At 41.2% G+C, this 26881-nt stretch overlaps 2 protein-coding genes across 5 annotated transcripts; one reads left to right on the plus strand and one right to left on the minus strand.

Annotated features, from left to right (window-relative positions):
* Window positions 1-1892: 1892 nt before the first annotated feature.
* gpd2 (glycerol-3-phosphate dehydrogenase 2 (mitochondrial)) lies at window positions 1893-18025 on the minus strand. Of its 2 annotated transcripts, XM_055059153.1 has the most exons (18): window positions 17920-18025; window positions 15172-15278; window positions 13941-13949; window positions 11197-11368; window positions 10991-11115; window positions 10807-10904; window positions 10567-10730; window positions 8897-9061; window positions 8667-8811; window positions 8034-8227; window positions 7822-7956; window positions 7562-7737; window positions 5785-5916; window positions 5549-5707; window positions 5345-5457; window positions 5191-5269; window positions 5010-5108; window positions 1893-3991 (listed from the first exon to the last, which is right to left on the minus strand). In XM_055059153.1, the coding sequence occupies exons 2-18, from the start codon at window positions 15271-15273 to the stop codon at window positions 3866-3868; spliced, it is 2193 nt and encodes a 730-aa protein (XP_054915128.1). In that variant the 5' UTR covers window positions 15274-15278; window positions 17920-18025; the 3' UTR covers window positions 1893-3865. The 2 variants fall into 2 exon arrangements, with proteins under 2 accessions (XP_054915128.1, XP_054915129.1); XM_055059154.1 differs by lacking the exon at window positions 13941-13949.
* Window positions 3893-23811, plus strand: LOC129378705 (nuclear receptor subfamily 4 group A member 2-like). Of its 3 annotated transcripts, none has more exons than XM_055059156.1 (7): window positions 3893-4083; window positions 19358-20120; window positions 20889-21018; window positions 21281-21438; window positions 21528-21727; window positions 21893-22071; window positions 23174-23811. In XM_055059156.1, exons 2-7 carry the CDS (start codon window positions 19365-19367, stop codon window positions 23437-23439), a joined length of 1689 nt encoding a protein of 562 aa, XP_054915131.1. In that variant the 5' UTR covers window positions 3893-4083; window positions 19358-19364; the 3' UTR covers window positions 23440-23811. The 3 variants fall into 3 exon arrangements, with proteins under 3 accessions (XP_054915131.1, XP_054915130.1, XP_054915132.1); XM_055059155.1 differs by lacking the exon at window positions 3893-4083 and adding an exon at window positions 19042-19208; XM_055059157.1 differs by lacking the exon at window positions 3893-4083 and having other exon boundaries at window positions 19350-20120.
* Window positions 23812-26881: the final 3070 nt, after the last annotated feature.

Genomic DNA, 26881 nt, shown 5'->3' on the forward strand with positions numbered 1-26881 from the left:
AAAGGCAAGCAGAAAATACATCCCGTATATCTTTAAGCATGAAAATGTGCCATTTTATTTTTATTTTTACCCAGTTTAGCTAGGGTTACTCCGATACCCAATTAAAATCTAGTGTAACCAACTGTCTTGATAAATTATCTAATTTTCAACAAAAAAAAAGTAAAGGCATGCCTTTATCATAATTATTATGATTGATTGTGACAATTGATCAATCATAATGATTATGATTGATTAATCATAATTATTATGATAAAGCATGGAAGCAAAAATGTCCCCTTACTATCTACTTTGAAAATGAGCAAATTCTCTATGCTTTTAAAATTTTCCTGACGGTGAAGGAACCCTGACCAATCAGAAGTGAGCTCCTGAAGCTTTGGTAGGAAGTACTGGATGAAGACTGCGAAACTTTACATATGAAGCAAACGCGTCTCTGCATGTATTAAAAGCATCGAATATTACCAAATGCTCAATCCAAATTCTTTCATCTGAAAACAATTCAAACAGAAGAATATCTTCACTCTATGGATTGTGCATTCATAATCAAATGTGCCATTTTTATTTTCCCAACGAAAATAACGGACCACATATTTTGAATCACTATCTGCAACTTCTTCCATACTGAAGAAGATATGAGTGGACAATCTTTCTGGCCTCCTCTCCTCCCTGCATTGTTTTCTTGGTGAGCTTACAGAAGCCCCGCTGCAGCCATGGGGGGAATCCTCCGGGGGAAACCGAGGCATGTTGGCGGTTGTATGGCAGGCAGATTTGCCCCGTTATTCATGCCCGCTAATTGCTTCCCGGCGCTCCCGGCCTTTTCCCAGGAAGACGTCTCCACCCCAGATTGTAGCATGAGCGGCGGACGTGAGGCTGTCACTCAAACCTCAGTGTGACCTTTTCCCAGAGAAAAGGATGTTTTTCAGCCAGCCAACGAAACGAAGGTTAATGTGTGAGCGTGCTTCTATGCCTGCGAGGACCGGGTCCAGAAAAGGATGTTTTGGCTTGGTGCAACTTGACGCCATATTGAGCGAATAAAATAACCAAAGATTGGGATTTATTTCTGATGCTGAGGATGTTTTCTAATCATATATGTAATTGATCGAATAATCAATCAAATGATCATTTGAAGTAGTCTCCACTTCAAATGATATTTTTTTTACACTATGGAGTTCAATTTAAAACAAGAGTGTTATAAAATATCAGTTTTTTTTTCTTTTCTCAGACTGATTTCTTTTTGTCATCGTCATGACATCAGTCTTCACCGACGTTCACAAAAAACGACAAAGCCCCACCAGCAGACGGACACATTAAGGCAGGTGTTTTATTTGTTTCTCCTGGTTGTGTTGTTGGATAGAAACCCAAGTGCCTCCAGAGCATTTTTACATATTTGTAAAAGTTTGTCCAGACACACATTGGTTACTAATGTGTAATGTCTTCGTTTGTTGCTCACAATGAGGTTTGTACAAAGAATCTCAATCGGTTGCCATAAAAAAAATGAATAAATTTTAAAAAAGGCAAGACAAAGCTAAAAATGTGGTTAAAAAATCAAAAGGATTTGATCTGCGGTGGTAAATCCACGTTTTATAACCAGAATGTTGTAACACATGTCCCATGATGACATAGTTATATACATATTGCGTCATTTATAAAGTTAAGTGCAAATTTAAAGTAAAAAAAAACCTAATCTTTAATTGAATTTTCTCTATTAGATATTATCGGAGCATGGTTTTTTAAGGTGTTGAAGATGTATAACAAACTCCTATGTGCACAATTTTATGTTATATCCAAATATAAAAGATATTTTTCTTGAATTGAGACACTTTTTAAAATGATCTTTTGAATCCCTAAAATGAGCAGGCAAAATATCTGAGACAGAAAATTCAAAGTACAATAGGTGTTATAAATGTCATTTATGTAACAAATGTTTAAATACAAACAATTTATAGACTTTGTGCGCATTGAGAGACAATAAAATCATAGTGAAGGCACATGGCATACATTCATCACAGCATAAAACATTTACACCTGAAAAACGTTGAATAAACAGCAAAGCATCAGCCAGCATGTAGAAATATTGTTCTCCAACAGAAGCATGAAAAGGAAATGGGGGGAGGAGGGACAAAAATCCACGTTTATTCTTTCATTTTAAATGTTTGTATGGAGGTCCAAACATGCCACAATTCACTAAAAATAAACATTACTTGGTCGATTCATAAACAGTTGTTACAAATCATTCATTTAAAAAATAAACAGTTTCTGAATAAATTGAAAACATTTTCAAATGAGTTGCTGCAACACATTCTGAAATTACACTTGTGGGCGGATCTGACAGTATTATTATTTTAAAAATATATATAATAAATTAAATAATTTAATAGGATTTTAACCCTTCTTCAAATACCAATTTTATAAATTCTGTATTTTTTTATAAGCACTAAATTTCAACACCTTTGAAACTCCATAGAGTAGCAGAGAATTTTGAATGTTAAGAGTAATTGTTGCTTTGAAAAACAACCTTAACCAAGTATATTTTATGAATATACCTTGATACAAACAACCATAGCGAATAAAAGAATAATCGGTAAAAAAAAAAAAGAAGCTAAAATCAAAAAAACTGAAAGCTTGTAAACATCAGTGACTACAGCTTGTAGTTAGTGTGATCACCTGAAAACCAAATTAGGGCAGCAGAAGCGTTTGACGAACCGTCAAACGCTGTATTGTGTAAGGTGTTGAAGATGTATTGTGCTTTTGATGTGGCTGAGATCATTTATACAATAAAACATAATTCCCACACGAAGGGCAGCATTATGCTTTTGGGAGTGTTAGTTTTTCTTTGTTTGTTTGTTTGCTCAAATATCAGATCCAGAATACTAGCAGAGGCTCGTCGAAGGCTACTGCATGTCAGCCAAATAGTTGCGGTTGTAAAGAAATAAAAAATGTATTTATTTATTTTTTTAAGTTGAAAGCTCAATTCAGAATTACATCAATACAGAATTTATTTCCTTCCTTTTTAGATGCGAACGACGGGGCTCAATAGAGTCGATTTTAACTAAATGAATCACTTGTTGGTCACAAGTCATGACTCGAATCTCTATTGACCAATCAGAAGTGAGCTCCTGAAGCTTTGGTAGGAAGTACTGGATGAAGACTGCGAAACTTTACATATGAAGCAAACGCGTCTCTGCATGTATTAAAAGCATCGCTGAATATTACCAAATGCTCAATCCAAATTCTTTCATCTGAAAACAATTCAAACAGAAGAATTTGATCATTTTTGGTAAAAATGAAGATACTGCACACATTAAAAATGTACTTAAAAGTTGTTTTAGTAACGGAACAATAACGCCGGGCTGTTTGAATACATTTAAAGAACTGTAGGGTCTAACCTTAACATGAAATTGATATTCATTTCTAACTAGCTGCAGCGTGACAAACAGATTCAATACAAGGATTTCGTCCTGTTTATTCTGAGATGACACGCATTTCATTTACTTTAATATTTCAATTAAGTGAAGCCTTTTACTTAATTGACTTTTCAGTAAAAGTTTTGAAATCCTTTCTTTTCTTGGTGGCGAACATTCAGTTTGCTGCACAAAATAAAGCCTGAAAGCACATCTTTAATCCACAATCAGTGTTGATTCTGTGAAATACGGAGTGATTCTAGAGACACTAAATGTCAAAAAGGTTTTGTGTTAAATGGGAAACATTTTTGTGCGATCACAGGCACAAGATCTGTCTCCCGGACTTGAATCATTAGATCAGATTTCCCCTAAAAACGCAGCGCCTGATTTGATCAAGCTCATCCCGCTGCGAGCTTGATTGCGTTATTGTGATTCAAATGGAGCCATTTGCATACACCCCCTCAGGCTCAGAGTCCTCCACCGCTGCGGTCCACCGTCACCGGCTCCCTCGTGTCCAGCGTGGCCTCGGCCGTCTTCAAGAGGATGGCCAGGCGGCTGTCGGACACGTGTCCCTCCTTCACGGCACTCATCAGCTGCGGAGGGAAGAACAGAAAGCCGGTTTAGACGGGGTAACCTGAGGCCAGACGGTGCTCTGCTAAAAGAGCAATTACTGCGTGAACTTAAGGTAGGCTGTACATCTTCTTGGATTATTGTTACATTGTTTAACAGTCAGATGCCATAATAATATTTTTTACAATAATAAATGTATTAAAAAAATGTAACAAGTTGATCGGAGGGACTATAATGAGTATTTTATCGCTGTGCTTTGAAAACATTAATTGACTTAATACAAACAGGGCAATTTCAGAAACAAAAATTGTGTTTTTCGATGAAACCTTTTGGCGCTACCAAAATTGGTTTATTTCACAAAACTGAAATGGAAAGTCTTTTTTTTTCGCATCACAAAAGTCACATGATTGACAACCGGATGTTACCACCGACACAAGCTACAGGAAGTAGCTGTCGTCTTCTACAGCTACTTAGAAGACGACACACAAACAAGCAAAAGTACTTAAATTCGTCTTTTTTTAAATTAATAGTCAATGGAGGCACTACAATTGTGAAATTGTGTTTTTTCGACATTGGCTGAATACATTTATAATGGAGAGCAGTTTATGACTTCCTGTTATGATTGCTGTTCTTCCTGTTTAAGTACAGTTTTGTATTAATAATTGCATCTTGGCTTATAAACTCATTTTGACATTTTCATAAAGGTTGGGTGAACACTACACTGAAAACTGGACCCTTAGTCCACAGTGATAAATAAATCAAAGGTCAGATTGTTCTAAATCGTTCAGTGTGAGATTATGTTGCTGTAAAAGAAGATATTTTTACTTTGAGGCTTTGTACAAACCTTTAATCACAGAAGCCACTATTAAAAAAAAACAAAACAGGAGAACAGCTTAATTAAAACAATTTCTAATCTATTAATTGTCTTGGGTTTATTTTCATTTGCCTCCTACACCTGCAGGCATCTGAGCAATATAGCAGTTTAATGGTTTGGATCTTGTTTCTAAAAGGTCGACAAGCAGAATCTGAGTGTTGCGCTACCCTCAGGAACTCGTTGAATTCGACTTGTCCGTTCTTATTGAGGTCCACCTCATTAAGGATTTCGTGGAGCTCGTTCTCATCAATCTGGACGTTGATGCTCTACAGACGAGAGAAAAACGGGGGATCAATGGTCATGAGGAAGAGAGGACAAAAAAATTTAAAAAAGAGAGGGGAAACTCACCTCTAATACTTGCTTGACATCAACTGTGGTGATGAAGCCTTTGGACTCTTTGTCAAACTTGTGGAAGCGGTTCTTGTACCTGCAGAACAAGAACAGATTTATGAAAGCACAGTCAGGCTTTAGAAAATGAGAGAAAAGAGACGAAAGCGGTTACTTCATCACTTCCTGGTTGTCCAGTTGGATCTCTGATGACGACGTGAGCCGCTCCGATCGAGATCTGTAGCCCATCTCGTGGTACAGGAACATTTTCGCTGCTTCAAGTTCCTCCTGGATTTCACATCAGAGACAGAACTTTCTTCAATCAAAATGAAATCAATCGCTCAAAACGGACATCCCCTCTCCATCGCGTGTCCCGTACCGTCCTCTTCTCCTGACTCCAGTTAAGCTCTTTGCCCATGATTTGGACAATCCTCGGGAGAGCTTCGTCTGCCGCCTGCACATTCAGGAAGCCGAGCCGCGTCCGTCGCGCCATGACATCGATTGCAGTGCAGGCGTACTCCTTGATGGCGTACAGGACCTGGGAAAGGACGACAAGGTCTCAGACACTCCCAGGACGTGGAACCGGAAGGATCCCAGGCAGAGAAATGGTTTTACCTCCGCTTCGATGTAGGGGAATTCCGACACCAGACGTTTCCCAACGATCGGCCATCTTTTGCCTGTAACCTTAGCTATTTGGGCAACATCAAATGCTTTGCCACCATATGTTGTGGCCAAATGTTGCGCAACCTGCAGCAAAGAATTAGAATTACACACAGAATTTTAGAATTTAGGACACCCTTAATATGTATTACATTTAGTAGCTCCAGAATTTAATGTGAAATCCACATAAAATGTTTTTATATTTAACATACTATTTGGTCTCCCTTATAAGATCCCGTAGATGTTATTAACTACCGCCATATCCCAAATTGTGTGTTAAACAATCTTTTAGATAATTGAACAAATAACATTCCTTTTGTGTGTATTTTTACAGTTATGCAGAAGAAGTCTAAACCTCTTAAGACCAGGATGTTTTTGAATATGCTCAGGCTACATTTTCGTGCTTGTATGCATATTATATATGCAGTTTACATATAGTTCTACTGGAAAGCTTCCAGCTCCAAAAGTTTCAAACTTTTTCTTAAAGCATACGAAATAGACCTTAATAACAAAATGAAACTGTAACAAGCTTAATCCGGTTTATTGGCAGCATCAGGTTTTTTGTAAGATGATCAATTGGAAGTACGTTTGGATTATGTTTCGACAAGTGAATGCTTTCTGGCAGCACTCTTAATTCGGTGAAAGTTCATCTCTTATAAATTCGTCAAAGTCGAGATCCCCCTGCTACTGATGTTAATGCTAATCTAATGCGTTTTACAGTTTGCCGTATCCAGCTGATCAACTTCACATCTTTGCAAATTAACAATAAATAATGCCGCCGCTTGATTGGTGAGGTGTCATATATTTACAGAACACAGGGGCCTATTTGCTACTGAGATGGCTGACTTGCCGATCATGTGAAAGGTCAAACACTGTCCAAATATCTGGTGACCTTTAGAAATATTCCTGAGAACACAGCAGCTGCTACAGGAGCTCCTAATGAGGGGAAAGTTTACTGCAGGTTCTTTTTTTTCATGGAACTATGGTCTGATGCTTTTAATCAAAACAACTAGCTAATTATTGCAGACTTGACTCCAATCAATATATCCTTATGTGAAGGTATTGATTAATTGGGCATCTTTCATTGCATTTCTGCATGTCTTAGATATTTTTTGTGTAGAACAAATGTCAAAAGAAGCTTTAATGTCAGCTCCCAGACTGATGCCGGAGAAATCTCTTCAGTCTCACGGAAACTCTTGGCATGATTGTTTGTAGGTGAGTTTGTGTTCTAATGAGCGTCTTTAGGCGAGGTGAGGATTTTACCCCTGGAAGATGATCAGAGCAATCTCAGTTTGGAGAAACGGGAGAGAAATTCTCATGGAGGAATCCAGCTAAATGTTCTTCTGATGGATCATAGAAAACAACTCAAATTCAATGTCATGTGTTTCCAGACACACGGTGCCATTTTAGCACAGTCAAGTAACGGCTACCTTCAGTTATGCAAACACTTTATATATCAGACATGACTTAAAAGAAATTTGACTTTGCAATTTAACACCTTGAAATAGGGCCTCTGTCTCTTTAGGAAGCTTGTGATCTTTCTGAAACTCCGCCTTCAACTTCTTAATGTTTCTCCAATAACCCTTTAATGTTTTTAAGAGCGTTGTACTGAGTAGTTCTTACGATAGGCGCAGCTCCACCAGCTGCTAATTGCTTTTTTTCCCTCTGAATTCTGACATTAAAGTCAACTCTTCGACGGTTTGGCAAATCGTTAAATGAAATGGAGATGTACCTCCTCCTCCAGGCCGTAGTCCTGTACCAGTCGGATGTAGAGGGTCGGTGTCCAGCCCTTCCCCCCCTCCAGCATCAGTCCCACTGTCCTGCAGGGTCTAGCTGGGAGGTGGAAGCATTTTACTGCTGCATCTATCGTCTCCTGGGCCATAGAACGGTATGTTGTCCACTTCCCACCTGTAGTTGGACAACAGAATGCTGCATCAGAGCAACCGATTATGTCTTGAAGAGTTTTGAAGCTACGTAGTGTGCTTAGCTGACCTGCGATGGTGATCAGTCCAGTGTCACTGATGTTGACAATGTGGTTCCTGCAGATGGACTGGGTGTCTTTGGAGTTGGGATCGGTCACCAGCGGGCGGATGCCGCTCCAGGCTGCTAGAACATCTCCTCTCCGCACTGAAGACAAAGCACAGCTGTATTTATATTCAGTGGACAATCAAGGAGGCATCAGAAACGTGAGCCGAATCCGGTACCTTCCACATCTGGGCTGAGGTAGTTGCGCACCTCCCTCAGAATGAAGTTGATGTCATCCTCCCCCGGTATGGGGTGGGCTGTCACTTCAGTAGGGGTGTCGGTGGTCCCAGCAATGGTCATCTTCTCCCAGGGCAGGAAGAAGATGACGCGGCCGTCACTCGTAGCCGGATCCAAAAGGCCCATATTGTCGGGGCTGAATGGAAGAGGGTTTAAATATTTTTAAAGCTAGAGCTGGTGAAAGACAGGACAATGTAGCATAAAGGATGAGAGAAGGAGGAAGGAACGAATATGAGGGGGCAGAGTGAGGTGAGCGCCAAAGATGAAGAAGAAAATTAGGTGGTTGGCATTTGTGTTCAAAGGGCTCGCGCTCCCTCGGGTTTTACTCAATAAGCTGAGCTGAACTTTAAAGCCTCCCACTTCAACAAAACCACTCTATTGCTGAGCTGCTTCTCAACCTGAGAAGATTGTCCTACACCTGTAAGTGAAGGTCAGATTATAGTTTAGCTAGCTCACTATTTGCAGAAGGGGAATGGGAAAACACAGAGGAACAAACAATGAACAGGTTAATAAATATGAAACAGCATCAAAACCTTAGTTTTTACACCAGGCGTTGAGTTGCATTTCCTTGGTACCTGTAGTATCCCGGCATGACGATGTGGACACCTGCACTTGGCTGGCAGATTTTAGCAGTTTCCTGCTTGTCCATCTGCCTCAGAGAGTCGGTGAAAGGTCCAGTGGCGTTGATTACACATTTGGCCCTCACGTCAAACTCCTTCCCTGGAAAACAAAGCGATCATCTCCAAACATCTCAGCGAAAACCCTAATGAGAAATCGGTTCTGGGACTGACTTCGGAGCCCTCACTTGTAAGGACGTCTCTGCAGTGGGCACCGCACAACTTCTCCTTGCCAGTCTGCTGGTCTTTGGTCTTCAGTAGATGAACCACCTCAGTGTAGTTGGCGATAGCTGCACCATGCCGGGCGGCTGACAGCGCGATGGCCAGGTTCATCCGGGCGTCATTGTGTTGACCTGATGAGAACAGAGAGCAAAATGATGATGCTGTGGTTCCTAACAGAATGTGGCCAAGTGTCAAAAACTCAAGTCCGTAATGGAAAACAGATGCTTTATTGGCAAGAGTCTTGATTGTACAAAGGGCAAAACGGAAGTTCAGAAAGTGAAGACCACAAGCAGGAAGATCTTTCCTCTTGATTCTTCAGAGAATACTGGTTTCTTAGTGGTAAGGTTTCACACTGATGACAAACGTGTTGCTTGTTTGATCCTGAGCAATGAAGTTTTGTTTTGTACTTTGTTGAAGAAGGAGACACGCCATGAGATTAGATAAATTGTGAACATTTTTACCTTAGAAAGATTTGCAAGAATAATAACCAAAGTGCCAAAAGAAACAAACAATTGGATTGCGAGGGTTTTCAGACCAGGTGTACCTTCAGTGGACTTAACACACTACATTGGCATTTTAAAGGCAAATGTAGACACACACTAAAAGTAATTCAGTGAGAGGATTACATGTTTGCTGTCCAGTTTCTGCGAGAGCAAAAAGAAGCTCTGTTGTCGGCAGTGGCAGGAGGGAGAGGGAGCTTGTCGTTCTGCCAGACCACCACGACGCTTCTCCTCAGCGCCGGAAGAGAAGGTCAGGTTTCTAAATGTCACGGGCGTGATTGTTCCAGACGGAATAATTGGAGAAAAGACGCGCCGATACTCCACCATTCTGCGCTGCTCTCTCCCCTTTCCTCAGAGCATTTGATGGAGGAGGGGAAGGATATGGAAATCAAACATAACCTCAACGAGGAATCAGTCCTGTCTCTTTTCTCTTCTAAAAGCTGACTAAAATCTAAAATAAAAAGATTTTAACAGAACAAAAGATAGTCAGTGCAGTCCGCACAACCAGCAAATAGTGTGATTTTGTTTTCAGGGCAGGAGTCTTCTCATGCTGCCATAGATGCACAACATATGCTTTGGTCCTCTTTGTCCCCCAAAAAAAGGAACATGCAACCTTTGTTGCCGCCCACCAACCTCTCAACATTATTTTCAGAGCTGGTGGAGATGGTAAAGCCTCAGGACATTTTCATCTTTAACCTCCTTTATGTCTTTGTTCAGAAAATCTATGTTCATTTTAAAATCTCTTTACAAATTTACCATTTGACAAAAAGAATTAAGTCTTATTTTTGTTTTGTTCCCATATATAACATAAATGCCTCCCCGGGATTTATGTTCTAATAATAAAAAATACTCAACTTTATTTCAACAAAGGTCTAATTTTTCACACATTCCATAAAGGCTACATTCAAGAAACAGTAACGGTTTGACAAAACACAATTTTCAGAGTATGTTGTCAAGCAAGGAATAATTTTGTTCAGTTTTGGGCAGTTGCAGTATTTCAGGTTGTCAATAAAAGCTGATGGTAGTTCAGAAGAATAAAGGGCATGGATAGAGGTAGGCATTGTTGACATAAACAATAAGATATGTAACCTATCAAACTACAAAAGGTGACAATGGGGAAGGGAGCCTTTACTCACCGTCGTAATAGACGATGGCTCCTACCAGCTTGTCCTTATTCAGCATGGGGAAATACTCCAGAGCTTTGGACTTACTCAGGAGATAGCTGCTCTTAAGGCAGTGGATCCCAGCCACCATGTCGTACATCTTTATTCCTGCCCAATAGTAAGGCAACTGCCACCATCTGTAAATAAAATCCCGTTCTAGTAAAGTCAACAGACATAAACAAGCAGTATGTTGTTTTGGATTTGGACTCTTACTTGTACACCGGAAGCATGATGGGCAATGGCCCTGAAAGATGAGGGGCAATCTCTAGCAGGTTGGCTCGCTCATGCAGCGCCTCTTTCACCATCATGTACTGAGATGTCCGTACAGAACAAGCAAAGTGAGACGATGCATAAAGAAGGAGCAACAAAACCAAGAGCAAGCAAGATGTGAACGAACCTGTTCGTAGTCTAGCTTCATGATGGCCTTCTGTAGGTAACGCACTCCACCGTGGATGAGCTTTGTACTCCGGCTGCTCGTCCCCGAAGAGAAGTCGTTTCGCTCTACAAGGGCAGTTTTAAGGTCTGTAAGGTAAAGAAAGACTTCATCAAAGTCGTGTTTGATAGGCCAGGCAGGAGAGGTCTAAAAGAAAAGAAGAATGTTACTCCGGGTGACAGCGTCTAAGGCACATCCGGCTCCTGTGGCCCCTCCTCCGACAATCAAAACGTCAAACTCCGGAGTGCCTTGCAGCGCTGCGAGTTGGGCCTCTCTGGAGGGAAGCTCGTTCGCAAAAGGGACCTTCAGTTCTGCTTCGGCTGCCACGCGCACCAACTGAGCCTGGATTGGACACACAAGTCCAAGACCGCCCGTAAGTGCAACCGCGTTGATGCCTTTTATCTTTAATAGTGGACTCTATTTTAAAGATGGTGCAGAAGAAGAGAGAGCAACACTTTCCTTGAGATGCTCTGAAACATTATAAGCACACTGCAAGTATCTTATTGTGGCATTATAATCAGTCCTTGAGCTGACGTGATATAATGCATAATAACTTGCAATCATTTTCATACATTATGAATCTGTTTTGGTTGTGCAGTGAGACAACTCGGTTTCCGAGCTCCACAAATTTGAATTATTAGTGAGGGGCAAAAGTTTGTGAACCTTTGAGTTTAGTCGTAACCTCTGCTGAATAGTTTCAGGAACTTTGGACCAATGCTAAAAATCTCTTTAGGAAAATCTTCAACTGGATGTTGGTGACTTGGTGAGTGCCTTCCCATTATCTTTTACCTTCCACATCTCTTCAATTGAACTTTTTGATTTCCAAAACATAAATTTAAGATCATCTTCAGAGCTTCTGCCATGATGCATTTTTTTTATTTCCCAAGTAAATCAAGAAGTTGCAAAACAGGCTGTACCATGGTCTCACCACCACTATGGATTACAGAATGGTTCCAATCCTTTTTGTTCTGGCACGCTCCAGTGATGCAGAACACATTCAGTAATGAAGAATTCATTGTACCAAATAAGAGAAACAGGTCCACGCCATACAGCACCATGTTTTTCAGTCTGAATCAAGCTATATTGCTTGGAAATGTAGCTTTATTCAGTCTTCTCGGTTAAACATCACACTTGAGAATTTTGAAATAAAGTCTGTAGTTTTTATTCTGACCATAAAACACTGGACCCTATTTTATTCTGAAGGTCAAAGACTTTTGTTGTTAGCTTGTATATTTTTAGATCAGTGGTTTAAGAAGTTTTGTGGGATGTGTTGGGGGAAATCTGGTGCCAATGTAGATACCTAACACTGGCAGGCCTGACTTGGTATAATACAAATTCAGGTTTTTTTTTTTTATAAGGCAGGCTAGACTCTTCAAGGGGGGACATCTTGTTTGTCCATGGACAAGATCTGTAACCACGGCTGTAAAGATGACAGTGTCTAATTCAGGTGCGTCAGGGCCTCAAATATGCTTTATTTAAAGCCTGTGGTTCTATTTATGTTGGAGCGGTTTGCAGCCAAGTGTGAATCAACTTGTAAGATTTCTCTAAATCTGAGGTCATGGATCTCAACAGGAAGAACGGTGGATTGTTACCTCTGAAGTCTTTAAGTATCTCTTGTATTGCTCACGAGTCACAGGTGTATGGGGTGGTAGATGGAATGTCTGACCTACAGTAAGGAGAGGAATACACTCCTCTGTTATGCAGAAGGAGCTATGCTAAGAGACAAAACCCTCCTTTAATTAGCAAAGACATGGACATTAGTTCATAAGAATAGTGTAACTTCTCCTTCATGTTGTAAGGATTCAGCTGAGGCGGACGTAAGTAGGATGCTTACTGGGTGCCGTCCATTGAAGCTTTTTTAGCATGTCCTACTTAGACAGTTTGGTAGACTTTTGATGGCTGAATGGATGGATTTGATGCATTTATGGATGGATGGATGGAAGGATTGATGGACTTTACAATTCAACATATTTCTATAGTGCCGATGAACTACAAAGGTCGTCTTGAGGTACCTTACAAATCTGATGGATGGATGAACTGTTGATGGATGGTTGGATGATTCAGGAGGTTCACATACTTTTATCAATGACATATAGTTTATTATTAAATGTTTATGATTATATTTGGCTAAATAAAGTGACTTAACTCATATGAGGTATAAAAATAAAATAAGTGAGTAAAGTCTGATAAATTTCCAGATGGAAGGAGAAAACAAAAATCACGCAGACCTCAAAGGCTTCAGTGAATAAGTGTTTCTAAGAAGTTCAAAGGCCCGTTTTCTGTGCTTATAATGTTTTCCATTAGATTTAGTGAGCAAGTGAAGTGTTGCTGCAGAAAAGCCCGCCACATTCAGGATTAGATTAATGACAAAGAAAAGTTAAGAAAGTGCGGAAGGGTTACTTTGTGGCTGCTCCACCAAGCTGCTCGCTTTCACACGTTCCAGACTAAACACCACTGTTTGATTAGCTAGATACTTAATTTAAAGAAATAATCACAGCTACAGTAGAAGAATTTCATGTCTAATGAAATATTTATTCACCTTTCTGTTTAGCAGCTCAGGCTAAATGATTGCATCAAGCTGCTTTGAAGCCAGCGCGCCATTTGACTTGCAAATAACGACGGGCGTTTGTAATTTAGGTCTCGCCTATGATATAATCATTGTCTCTTTTCGCTGATGCTCGGTCACAGAATGAAGCGCCGGCACCGATAATCAGGTTAAGTCGGAGGACGGCGCGTCGAAGCTAATGGCCAATCGGACCGCTTTGAAAACTTCCGTGAGCCACATGCCCCGACTGAAGGAGACAAGACGGACATTCAGCTCATCAGCAGTGCAATTGCAGGAATTAGAAGGCATGCATGATTACAAACTATTTATTAGATGGTCGGATTTCATCAGGGTGGACTTCTTGCTTACCAATCCATGCTTGGGTGGAGAGGATGGCGATGGCAAGGAGAGGATATTATCCCACCAGGACACAAAACAGAAGTTCAGGTTAGGTTTGAGGCGACCAATAAGGTCTGGAATCTAAAATTACGTGTCACATCTGAGCGGAGCTGCTGGAGCTCTCTGTGTGGAGTTATTTATATCCCTACGAAGACGTTGTTGTCTTCAAGGATCGCCAGGGCTTGTAAACCTAAAGTGTCTTCCAAAAGTATTCATACCACTTGACCTTTTTTCACATTTTGTCAAATTATAACCACAAACCTTGAATGTAGGAGTCAAGACGGACAATGGAGATTACAAATCTCCATTGATTTCTAATCAATGATTTTAAATCAATGGATTTAAAATCCATTGATTGTGAACGACACATTTTGTGATGCATTTTAAATTTATTTATGATTTGCATTCAGTTGAATGAACTGAAATCTGCGCACCCTTAAAAATATGTTTTTGCTTTAAAAGCTGCCACAATTCATCATGTAGATTTTGGTAAATATGTGTTGAGCTAAACCATTATATTGTAACTTTGGGTGTAAGTTTAGGCTTACTGTCCCGCTGGAAAGTAAAACATGTTTTTCTCACCCTGTGGTAGAAAATCATCCTCACAGTATGGTGCTGTAGAGACAATAAGAGTCTTGTTTGTGTCCCTCCCGCTCTTACTTTATTTTATGCAAAGCATAGCATGACCGGTTCCGTGTAAATAAAGAAAGCAAGAGTAAAAAAATTTTCATTTGGAGTATTTAAGATAACTAAAGTTCAATTAAAATGTGCTGAGTTTGTGGTTGGACTGTGACAAAATGTGGAAAAGTTGAAGCTTGTTGCTACCAAAACACGGGTGCGCTGTTTATTTTGCGCTCGTCTGTTGGCGCGGTTATTTCCTCTGATTTTCACCGGCCAAGCAAACACAAGAAATCGAGGAGAATTTGGGTTTAGACAAATTCACACAGAGGTTTAATCAGGACCAGGAATCTCCATATGATGACATATTCATCTACATCTACAAGAAGCTGAAAGGAGCAGGAGGAAGTCGAGACTCCCGTGGGTCGGATGACCTGGTGATGAATTCTTACAGCAACAAACCTAGAATCAAGTTAACACATTCCATAATCCAGACCAGACATGCCCTGCTGGCAGGAAGGCGTCTTTACAGAAGGAGAACATTCCTCTCTGATTGGACGAGCCAATCAGAGCAAAGGCTTACCTGCTTCTTCCTATACCCTATCAGCTGCGACAGGCCGAAGACCGTTGTGACCGCCACGCCTCCCACCACCGCCGCCTGTTTCAAGGTTCTTCTGTACGCCATGAGCCCTGCAGTGGCAGAAACAAAAACCAAACCAGATTGATCAGCTCTGTGTTCATCAGGTATGACTCCACTTAGGAAGTAAAAGCAAAACATTTGTCGTTTTTGTAGTGCAGTCCAGAAAAACCACCAGAACCTTAGATGACTGTTTTGGAATATTTTTAAGAGAAAAGCAGCACCTTTCAATCTATACATCCATTAATCTGTCCATCCATCCATCTCTCTATTCCAGGGATCTGCAGCCTTTATAATGCAAAGGAGTCATTGTTATCATAAGTCCAATTAAAACTTGTTTAGAACCACAAGTGTTACACAAAAGAGGAGAAATAATTTTTTTAAACATATGAGAACATGACACTTTTTAACTTTTTTTAAAGAACCACTACTTTATGTCTAATAGCAAAAAAAAAACATTGTGTATCTTCAATCTCATTCTGTTGGAGAAATGTATTGTGATGCCATTAAAAACTGAAAAGCTACTAAAACCTGCATTTATTACTGTATTTATAAATATAGTATAGTATATAGTAACATACAAACATGAGTTTGTTGTTTATTATCTCTGACCAAAATCAATGGAAGCCATTGTGGGAAGTCTATTCCTTTTTGTCCATCAATCCATCCACCTCTTCCTTCAACTGTTTATCCATCTGAGCATAATTTAATTAAAAGAAGAACCAGTGCACAAATATACCCCCCCACCACCACCAACAAAAAAACCCGACAAAACAAAAAAGTAAATTAATAAATGAATAAAAATCTTCCCCGAAACGCGACACAGGAACCAGTGAGTCGCTTTCCATATTTTCATACATGAACCTTAACAAGCAGAGGATGAAGCTGCCGGACCTCAACTCCCAGCAGGGGGGCCGGCGTGAAATAATTTCCATAGCTGCCGTAACCCAGTTAGGATGCAGGTTTCCAGGGAACGCCACACACACACAGCGAGGCAGATTCTGATGCATTTTAATAAACACAGCCGCAGATGGCGCAAAATGTCAGGGAGCAGTCTGGAGAAACGTATGACGTGGTACAAACAAAAAGAATTACCGTGCCACTTGTCAACATGCAATGAGGTAATTTTATGCTTCTTGTGGATCCAACTTTTGAGAAATGGAATCAAGTTTTTTTTTTTGTTTCAGCACCATAAGCTTTTTAGTTATCACAAAAAAAGTTTTCATGCACCTTTTTAAAAACATGTCAGAAACCCTCAAGCTCATCAGAAACTCAACTTCTTAGCTTTCTTCTTCTACAGCTCTGTCCAGACATTCCATTAAAACCCATTTGAAGCAGAAGGTAGACTGACAACTTTGTGAAACCCTTTTGTTTTCATTCCTAGGTCAATATAGTTGATAAAATAAACGGTTGACCCGGAACCAGCTAAGTAAACAGATAAGCGACTCCCAACAGACAAAATTAATATATTCCAGCTGATAACGAGTTATTAACAAACCCTGAAAACGACCAATGATGCAAGTCCATCCTCTGTTACAACTAGCACTGTTCATTGGAACATATTAAAACATAATCGAATGTGAATTGTGAAATAAACACAAAAAACTAAACAGAGTATTGTATTCGTAGCTTTGATTCAGTCAGATTCAGAGGTGTAGAAGATTCATTTGGAGATTTGTGGTGCGTTTCAACTCAAATTGACTACTAAAATATATGTATATAGTTTTAAATAGCTGTACAACATAAATACCATGTATAGTGGTAGCTGTAGACTACCATCAATAACCCTCGAACCGAAAGGAATCTGTCAAAAACGAAGGCCGTCAAGCAAAAGTGAATAGTTTTCAACTATACAGCTTATGATAAGTGTCACTGTCATCAATCCTCATATTTAAAGAAACTATAGAATGGTATATGAAGGATAAATATTTTCAGAAGCACATAAGAAGCCTTATTAACTGTTTGGCATTTTCTTGGATGCGGCACATGTGTTGAAGAAGCTGGGATGGGAAAAAAAGCTGAAATTAAAACTGCCCACCATCCCTCAAAATGGTGAAACATGGTGGTGGCAGCATCATGCTGTAGGGATCTAGAGACAGAATGTTTGAGTGTGGTGACAAAAAGTGCGTATGACTAGTTCTTTTTAAAAGGCAATGCATTTGCAGTAATTATTAGTCACCAGAGGAGGAAGGGGAGGGAAGAGGGGGGATTCCTGGATTGAGCAGTGAGCTCGTGGCGACCTCCGTTTAGTTTTAACCACTTTTAGAGAGAAACACGAGTTTATTCCGCCTGTTTAGGAGCTTAATGCGTGTTAATGACTTTAACCGACTTATAACAGCTGCAGGTGACATTCGGCGTCGTACTACAATGTCATAGCTGTATCATGGCCACACACGAGGAAGTTGTTAAACTGTAACCTGCCGCTGTGGCTTACACCATTACCCCATCGTGGTTTCATTTAAAGGAGATCCAGCAAGAACTCAACAAAAGACTTTACATGCATGGCTTTAACAGAACAAGCTGTATATAAGGGGATAAAAGACTGGATAACCGTTGAAGTCACTCAGCTCTAGAAACCAGAAGAGGTGTTGCTCTCATTTTGGCTCCATTCCAAACAAGACGGGTTTAAACGTATATTAAGTCCGACTATAAAACTACGGGGGGGGAGGAAAAAACCCGACAGGCTCCACTTACAGGAATTCTAGTGTCCCGGCTGAAAATGACGCTCGGTGTGCTTCTGGACGGCTGCTAGTCAAACTGTCGCCGTTACTGTCAAGACGATCACAAACCCAGGAAGCTACCTGCGTTACTGCAGAGACGTTTCACCCCCAGCCAATCAGAGCGCAGCGCTTCCAGGCTCTCCTCCAATGAGATAAGAAGAGGGGAGGGGCCCAGACGGTGACGTATAGTGAGGGAAAGAATGCGTCGCTCTGATCTTCCTCTTGGATAATGAGGAAGAGATGAGAGGAGACGCCAGCTGTCGCTTTCTCTGACGGCAGGAGGCACGCAGGGGAAAGGAAAAGCTCTCGCTGTTACGTGCTGGGATTGTTTTAGACTGTGTGGGAACTTGTACATGTGAACAAATCTCTCAAATCCCTCGGAACCAGATCCCTATTACATTGTAATAGCAGATTATAAACAAAATCCAACTAAAGAAAAAGTTGAAGCTCAGGAGATTTAAAAATGCACTAAAATCGAACGCAAGAGATGAAAAAAAGCATAATAGCTGTTCAATAATTTAACCAATGTAGAAATTACTAATAATATTAGCGTGCTGTAAGGTTGACCCAAATTCTGTTATATATATTATATATATATATATATATATATATATATATAATATATATATATATATATATATATATATATATATATATATATATAATTTGCACAAACATTTCCCATAAAATAAAAAAATTTTGGACACCATGTTTATGTGTTAATGGCCTAGTCAAAGTTCAGATTGACTAATTGGGAATCTGTGGATAGACGTGAAAGCTGTCCGCAGTTACACCCTGACTGATGTGTGATATTGGAAGCACGAATATCAAATTTGTCACGAACTCTATTATTTTACTGACACAATTAAAAATAAACGGGTCCGAGACGCACACTCGGCTCGACTGCGACGGAATTGCTGCTTCAGAATCTATCACACAAACTCTGCCTCCATCACAGCGACGCTCGCTGCACGCACACAGACCACCCACTCTCCCACACACCCACTCCGCCTTCCGTCTTCGGGCTTGTGCGTAAAGAGGGTTTGGCACAAGACGTCGCGGCGCGTAAACAAAAGCACATTGTGAGCGCCGCTGCTGCCCAGATGGAGTGAGCGGTCATCCCCACTGGTCTGAACAGTGATTCGGAAGACGAGAGCAAACTCGACCCTCGAATAGCCAATTTAGCCGAAACAGACTTTTGTTGTTCCTTCAAGCTGGAGAACCAAGAGAGAAATTAAATCTTTTGAGAAACAGGACTTAAAGGTAAATTCTCGCCTAACTCCTCCCATTTTTAAGTTTAGTCGTTTCAAGCATTTTGGAATCAATCGTGAAATTATCGGGTGATGAAGTAGTTCACATACCCTGTCAGGTTTACGCGCGGTAAAGTTGAACGTGTGTGTGTGTGTTTCCAGGGGGGCCATGCCGTGCGTCCAGACCCAGTGCGGCTCCTCGCCACCGGGCGCCAGCCCCGCGTCTCAGAGCGCCGGCGCGGAGTGCAGCTGCGACTTCCTCACGCCGGAGTTTGTCAAGTTCAGCATGGACCTGACGAACAGCGAGCTGTCGGCCGCCTCGTCCGGACCCGGCTTCGGCAACTCCGCGGACGGCTACGGCGCCGGCTGCGACGCGAAGCCGCCGTGCGCCTTCCAGATGCCCGCGGTGCAGGCGGAGCTGCCGTGCGTCAAAGTGGAGGACGCGCACGGATGCCCGCGCTATCAGACTCCCCTGCACTCCTCGGATAACTTGCTCTCCTCCCAGAGCTCCGTGTATTACTACCGCTCCCCCTCGCCGCACGGCTTCCACCCGCCACATGGACACATCTGGGAGGATTCCGGCTCTCTGTACAAAAGCGCGCTTTCCCGGTTTTCCCTGTTTTCTCTCAAGCACGCGCCGCCCGGCACCCAGAGCTTCCCCTCCTGCCCGGTGAAATTCGACGTCTCCATAAACTTGGACGCGGGCGGTTGCGGGTCGCACCACCAACAAGGGAAAACCCTGGGAGTGGGCTTCCCTCGCCCGCTCCAGTTCTCACACAGCCACCACTTTATGGAGTACCAGAGCTCCGTGGGAGCCGCGCGCGGGGCTATGAGCTCGGAGGGGCTGTGCGCGGTGTGCGGGGACAACGCAGCCTGCCAGCACTATGGAGTCCGCACCTGCGAGGGCTGCAAGGGCTTCTTCAAGGTCTCCGGACTTCCAATCTTGAATTATTATTATTTTATCAAAATGTAGTTTTATTCGAGCAAAGTTGAAAAATTCCCTGAAACGGTGATGCTGTCGATTTGAAATAACTGAAGAAGAAAAAAAAAAAAAAAAAAAGAAAGAGAGAAATACCCAGAGGACTTCTTAATTTCCATTTGAAATTGGATATTATATTCCAGATGCTCCTGACAGGTGATACATTCTGTGTGAAAGTGGGCGCCAACGTGCTGTGAATTGCAAAATGCGGCCCCACCCCCATTCATCTGGCAGAAACATAATCCCAGGGCAATTCTCGAAATTATGAATGACCACGACCTGGTGTTTACCCAGACTGCCTCCCGTCTGCCCCCCTTCTGCCTGTTGAATCTATTTTCCGTCGCCTCGGACGGCCCAAAGGAGCAAAAAGGTCCTGCCGACGAGTTCCAAAGGGCAACTCAGACCTTTTGTTCGCATTCATGCTTGTGCACTTTGGGTTCAGAAATGAAAAATTCTGCTCCCGAAAAAATGCACCACATTCTGTCGGTAAAGGTGTTCACAACACCACGTTGTCACCTTCCTAAAATAATGCCCCAAAGTGTTTCAAGTGATTTTGGCAACAACAACAAAAAATAAATCACCACCGTTCTTTTAGGAAGGTGTCGATTTTTGAGTCTCCGGTTAGGGTTGGGGTTTGGTAGACTTGTGCCTTGAGAGTATGAAAGAACTTTCTGTCTCATGTTAATTATTTGTTTTCTTTTTTTATCGGTGCAGCGAACGGTGCAAAAAAATGCCAAATATGTGTGCTTGGCTGCAAAAAGCTGCCCTGTGGACAAGCGACGGAGGAACCGATGCCAGTATTGTCGCTTCCAGAAGTGCCTGGCGGTGGGAATGGTCAAAGAAGGTATTCCCATGGCAACACAGTTCCTACTCCAGTCCTCAAATGACACCGTCCCACAAACATTTCAGAGGTATCCCCGTCTCAATGACTTCTTCAGCCTATGAGTTCAGTGAGATCTGGTTATTAGCCATTTCTACAATTCAGTTCTATTGGACTGGGGATTCGTCTAAACGTTGCAAGACAGTGAATCTTTGTGACTGGAATTGGAGACCACTGTAAGAATCGCCAACTTAAAAATTTTATAAATTAGTTTTTTTTTCTACAGTGGTGAGGACAGACGGTCTTAAAGGCAGAAGAGGTCGTCTGCCGTCCAAGCCTCGAGCTTTGCCAGACTCGTTTTTACATGGCAGCACCCTTCTGAGTGCTGTGGTTAGGGCACACATAGAGTCAAATCCTCCAGCGTCTCGCCTGGACTTCTCCAAAGTAAGTCGCTCCGCACCAACCAGCCTTAATGTCACACGTTGTCAATTAAACGCATAATAAAGTCACAGTTGTTCCTTCCGACCCACAAGTTCAAGGAGAGTCCGGGGGACCTGCTGGGTGACGATGCGCAACACGTCCGACAGTTCTACGACCTCTTGATGAGATCGATGGAAGTCATTCAGAGTTGGGCGCAGAGGATCCCAGGTTTTGCCACCCTGCCTAAACACGACCAAGACCTGCTCTTCTACTCAGCCTTCCTGGAGCTGTTTGTCTTGCGGCTGTCGTACAGGTAACAAATAGACCCTGTTCAAACCTTAAGCTGGTTTCCATGTTGGCTTTGATTTGAGTCTACGTCCCTGATTTCAAGTGTTTGCCCAACAACTGGAAGGATGGCCTAATTGTACAACACCCCAGGACGGTTTGCCTTCACAAACACGATTTCTTGTCATTTCAGGTCCAACCCAGAGGAGGGGAAGCTGATCTTCTGTGATGGGTCGGTGTGGCATCGGCTGCAGTGCCTGCGAGGCTTCGGGGAGTGGATTGACAGCATTGTGGAGTTCTCCGCCAACCTGCAGAGGATGAACCTGGACGTTTCCACCTTCTCCTGCATCTGCACCCTTGCTTTACTCACCGGTGGGCAAACAGTTTGTGCACATTCAGTTGATTCAGTCTGTCACTTTTTTATCATTATTGTTTTTTTTAATGATTTGATCCTTTTTAAAGTATGCTTTGTTTGAAATGTTCATGCACAAGATGCTTCCTTGTTGTCAATTTCACTCCGGATATGAAGATGAGTGATTAATAGCCACAAAAAAAAAAAAAGATTCGCTGCAGCACGATTAGCTGAGAAGTGTGAAAAGTCGACAGCAAGTTATCATATCTTACAAATATATTGATTCAACATGTAATACAGAAGTACAAATATGTTTGGGATTATACGTTTAGGCAAGGGTAGATAAACAATTCAGGAAAATTTAGCTTTTAGGTGAAAAAGAAAAAAACATATTTAGGCTTGAAATATCAAAACATTTATCAATAAAATTACTGCTTTTCTCTGTGATGGATCCTATCGACAAAACTAAACACTCGTCAAGAACCCAAAAGAGAAATGAAAATGAAATGAATGACATTTGACTTTAATGTTTACTTCAGATGAATTAGAGTGAAGATCAAAATGGTGAGCAGATATCAGTGACGTAACGGTTTAAGCTAATATTTACTGTTTGAAAATTCCTAAATACGGCCAGTGCATGCATACTTTTACTAAAAATTTGATCAGAATATAGAGGCGTGTATACGATATGTGCGAAGATGTGAAGTTAAGAGGTTACTTAACAAATAAAACCATCATTATTTAGTGTAGTAACAATGTGGTTAGCTAAAACAAGATTGGGCTAACAATTACCCAAAAGCAAAAATGTGAAAATAACCTGGTATTTTTTAAGACATTCGTTTATATGGTTGAGGAAGTCAGGTTAGTTTTCAGAGTCTTTAAAACAGTTTATTTTTGATGAGCCATTACATTTGTTAGCTAAAATGAAACCGCTAATGTAGCCCCGTCTTCCTTTTACAAACGCATCCAAAACCACTGAAATTCCCACCTAACTGGCAGAATTATATTCTTGTCGCATGTTTTCCCAGAAAAAAAAAATACATTTAATATTTTCTCAGCAGCCTACAAAATAATTAAAGATCTCATTGTGTTTGTTGCTAATGCTAAACTTGAAACACTCAGAGCGCCACGGCCTGAAGGAGCCAAAGCGGGTAGAGGAGCTGCAGAGCAACGTGGTCAGGTGCTTGAAAGACAACGAAGCCGCCGGTCCGGATGGAGGCGGCCCGAACCGCTGGTCCAACCACCTGTCCAGACTTCTGGAGAAACTGCCAGAACTTCGCACTTTGTGCATCCAAGGCCTGCAGAGGATTTTCTACCTGAAGCTGGAGGACCTGGTGCCGCCCCCTGCCGTGATAGATAAGTTATTCCTGGACACGCTGCCATTTTAGAGACTCTTCTTTTCCTCTTCCTCTTTGACTTCTTCCATCTGAAATCATCAGTGAGTCCTGGCAGTCTTTGCTCAGCATGCATATAGTATAAGAATTTCAATTCGAATCGCTGGGTGAGTATTTGGGCCAAACAATTTGCACAAAGCTGATGAGTTTTGCCCACAGGAAATTTGCAACTCTTTATACAGTAAGTGTAAATTAAGCACAGCTCCATGTGTGAACACGTTTTCCTGCCTGTCCAGCTTGTATAAAAGCATTTTGATACAAAACAAGCATTTCTTTTTTTCACGCTTCGATTTATTAGTAAATTGTTAACTATTATTAGTTACAGAATGGTTCGCCGTGTTCAGTCTGTCAGTCATGTCCGTGATTTAATAAAAGATAAAGTTCAAATTATGTTTTTTTTTTTTTTCCCCCTGATTGACCTACTTTTATTCAAACCTCAGTGTATTTTATTGAGATTTCACATGAGCGGATCATAAATGTATATTGACATATCAACAATAGCGCTTTTTTAAAATAACAAGCATGATGCTGTAGAATTTTTTTTTATTATTTTATTTCTGGTTTATTTTTTTTTAGTTCTTTTTTTTATTTTTTATTTTCACTGCAAAACAGCTGAAACCTGGTCAGTTTGCTTAGAGTCTTTCAACCCTGACATATTCTCAACTGGATTTACCCCCGGACTTTGACTAGGCCTTTCTAAAGCATGAAAATATAGCGACCAAAACTGTCAACAAAATTCTACTTCCAATATATCTTGCAATCACAAAATACTTGCAGAGGCAATTCTCAGATAATATTTTGAATGGGGTCCGTATGGGCGGTATTAGTAAGGGGCTGAAAAAATACAAAGCAAAAAGAAAAATCACTCTGAACAAGTTTTCTGTTGCTTTACTATACGTGCAGTCAATACAGAATTGGCTCCCTGTTGTTTTTGTGAGTGCTTTAAATTTACAGCAATTTACATGATTTTCATTTGACTGGAACGACAACTGTGCCCAGAAATTTAAAGACGACACAAAAAGGAAAATCAAGTGTAGTTTTTTACAATGTGTTTGCATTTTTTTTGTGTGTGTTTCTGTATATAAAAAGCAAAGAGCCAAAGAGAAGTGAATAGCGCCGTCCGTCCTCAAAGCATGGATTTTTTTTCACTGCGTCACATGTTTCCAGAGCCGTCGGCTGGCTGACCTTTCTGCAGCCCCGTGGTCAGATGTGACATTAAAGACATCAGTTTCTGCTGCCGTCCTCGGAGATAAAGCCTCCAAATTCGGCGAAGGGACCAAAACCAATGCAGGGGAAACGAACCGTTTCATCTGAGAATCTGAAAATCTGAAAACAAAAACTAAAAAAAAAAAAAAAACCAATATAGAAATAATCAAACATCAACCTAAACTTATTGTGAAGCAGATCTGCAGATTAGAAATAATCTATCTCTGCTTTCTTCTCTGCCTGATGCTCCTATGAAGGTTTTAAGAGATCGATATTCTATTCAGTGCCAGTTTGGTGTGCGGAGATGGAAATGAATCAATAACTTTACTTGGGATACGTCCAATTTATCCCGGTGATGACGGGGCGGGTCCTCACATGGATGTTTAAAGACGTTTAGTCTGCAACAAAATACACATTTTCCTCTGCTACATCACAAATACACACCGATTCTCATAGGAGTGCGAGAGGCAGTGATGGAACTCCCGATTAGGGAACCTCAACACTTTTAGAGCTCTGCTCAAGTTTCTGAATGAAAGTTCTCTTCAATTTCAGGAACTGAAAGAAGTTTTTGTCTCGGTGTTCATGCAAACTGTATTAAACCTAGAAGTGAATGTTGCCGCCGGGAGACTCTGTCACTCGAAGTATCGCTGACGAGCGTTTGCTCCAAAGACGGCCAAATTAAACGCCGTGTCGGGGAAAGTACACTTGTAGAAAGTATGGTCAAGGATTTGTATATTTCATTTGTTGTTTTATTTTGTGAAGTCACTTTGTGAATGTTAACACAGTGTGATCACTGTAATCATTTTCTTGTATGGAGGTCTGAACCTGTCAAAAAAGAAGAAAAAATGTAAATACCAAAATTTGATTGTAATAATTAATTCCTATTTATTTTGAATTTCAAAATTATTTCACACTATTTTTTATAAATGTAAATTCATATGCATTCGGAAAATTTGTACATTTTATTCCAAATTTTACACACGAATACTCCATTTGAGGATGTGGGGGCAGGGGGAAAGGTGAAACAAGAAATCACTTTTACATGAGTTCTCACAGTCTTTGCTCAATACTTTAATTGTGCCAAGCTTGTGGTGTCATATTCAAAGAATTGAGGCTGAAATTGCTGCCAAACGTGGATCGACAAAGCATTCAGTGAAATCTGCGGATTCTTGGGTAAACACAATTCTTTGTTTTTAAATGAATACTTTTGGGATTTGCCGTGTTCTCGGGATTCTAATCTCCCAACCTGAAGTTTGTGGTTTAGCGTCTTTGCCCCACAACAACACGGCTCCAGATTTAAAAGTCCTGCTCCAGATTCTTAAATGGAAGAAATTGCGAGCGCTTGTTCTGGGGGATCTGGAAAGCCCTGGGGGCCCGGCTGTGACCACACAGCAGCATCTCGTATTTGATCTCAAGTGGCCTGCCGTTTGGGTTTTCCTGCAGACTTTGATCTCTGCAGCCGTCCAGCTTCAAGACAGCTTAGCCCTTATCGCTTTCAGGCCAGAGCCCAAGAGCGCCGGGGCCAACCGCTGGGGGATTTATTGGCAGGCTCCATTTCCCCCCGGATATTTTCATCATGTAATCCATTGTAGATTATTACAGATTAGCTCATGGGACGTTTCAGTCGTTGTTTATGTGAAAGGAAAAAAAAAAAAAAAGAAGCCCATTACGAGTATCTGCATGCTGCAGAAACGCAGGCATGTTATGCTTTCAACGCAAGAATAGTGCGAAGGAGACAAATCTTAGAAATCTGAAGAACAACAAACCCTCATCTTTGTCCTTTTGTCCTCATTTCACAAAAAAGTCACCTAATTTGCTTGTTTGCCGTTGAATCATGAGGCTTATTGATCTCCCTGGACGGGGTCGTCTCTTCCTTATGTAGGAGTTTGCATTTGAAGAGCGGATTGATGATCTTGCGCAGGTAAGAACGCAAAGAATTGTACCCAGAGAGCGTTTTAATCCTCCAAAGACGTGCTTGACATTTAACACTTCAGCACCTGAACGTCCATAATTAAAATTTTGTTTTTCCCCAGATTAGGACGCTTCCATTTCTCAATTGAGCCTCTTAACATGTTTTATCCAAAATGCAGAAGTCTTATCAATGTAGGGAAAACAAAAAGAAGTATTTGTTCCTTTGCAGATGAAATGTTTCAGATTCACTTCCAGTTGCCCCCGTGTGTTGGAGTCCAGACTTTTTTGTCGCTTGGGCCAAAATTGTCAAAGGACTGAA

This window comes from Poeciliopsis prolifica, unplaced genomic scaffold (assembly GCF_027474105.1).
Source record: "Poeciliopsis prolifica strain line A6 unplaced genomic scaffold, Auburn_PproV2 SCAFFOLD053, whole genome shotgun sequence".
NCBI lineage: Eukaryota > Metazoa > Chordata > Actinopteri > Cyprinodontiformes > Poeciliidae > Poeciliopsis > Poeciliopsis prolifica.

Coding starts and splice junctions, on each gene's coding strand:
- gpd2 (XM_055059153.1), bottom strand. CDS start 15,273: ATGGCGTACAGAAGAACCTTGAAACAGGCGGCGGTGGTGGGAGGCGTG. Junction 11,116..11,196: donor CTTAGACGCTGTCACCCGGA/GTAACATTCTTC, acceptor TTTACCTTACAG/ACCTTAAAACTGCCCTTGTA. Junction 9,062..10,566: donor AGCCATCGTCTATTACGACG/GTGAGTAAAGGC, acceptor TGTTCTCATCAG/GTCAACACAATGACGCCCGG.
- LOC129378705 (XM_055059156.1), top strand. CDS start 19,365: ATGCCGTGCGTCCAGACCCAGTGCGGCTCCTCGCCACCGGGCGCCAGC. Junction 20,121..20,888: donor GCTGCAAGGGCTTCTTCAAG/GTCTCCGGACTT, acceptor TTATCGGTGCAG/CGAACGGTGCAAAAAAATGC. Junction 21,439..21,527: donor CTCGCCTGGACTTCTCCAAA/GTAAGTCGCTCC, acceptor CCGACCCACAAG/TTCAAGGAGAGTCCGGGGGA.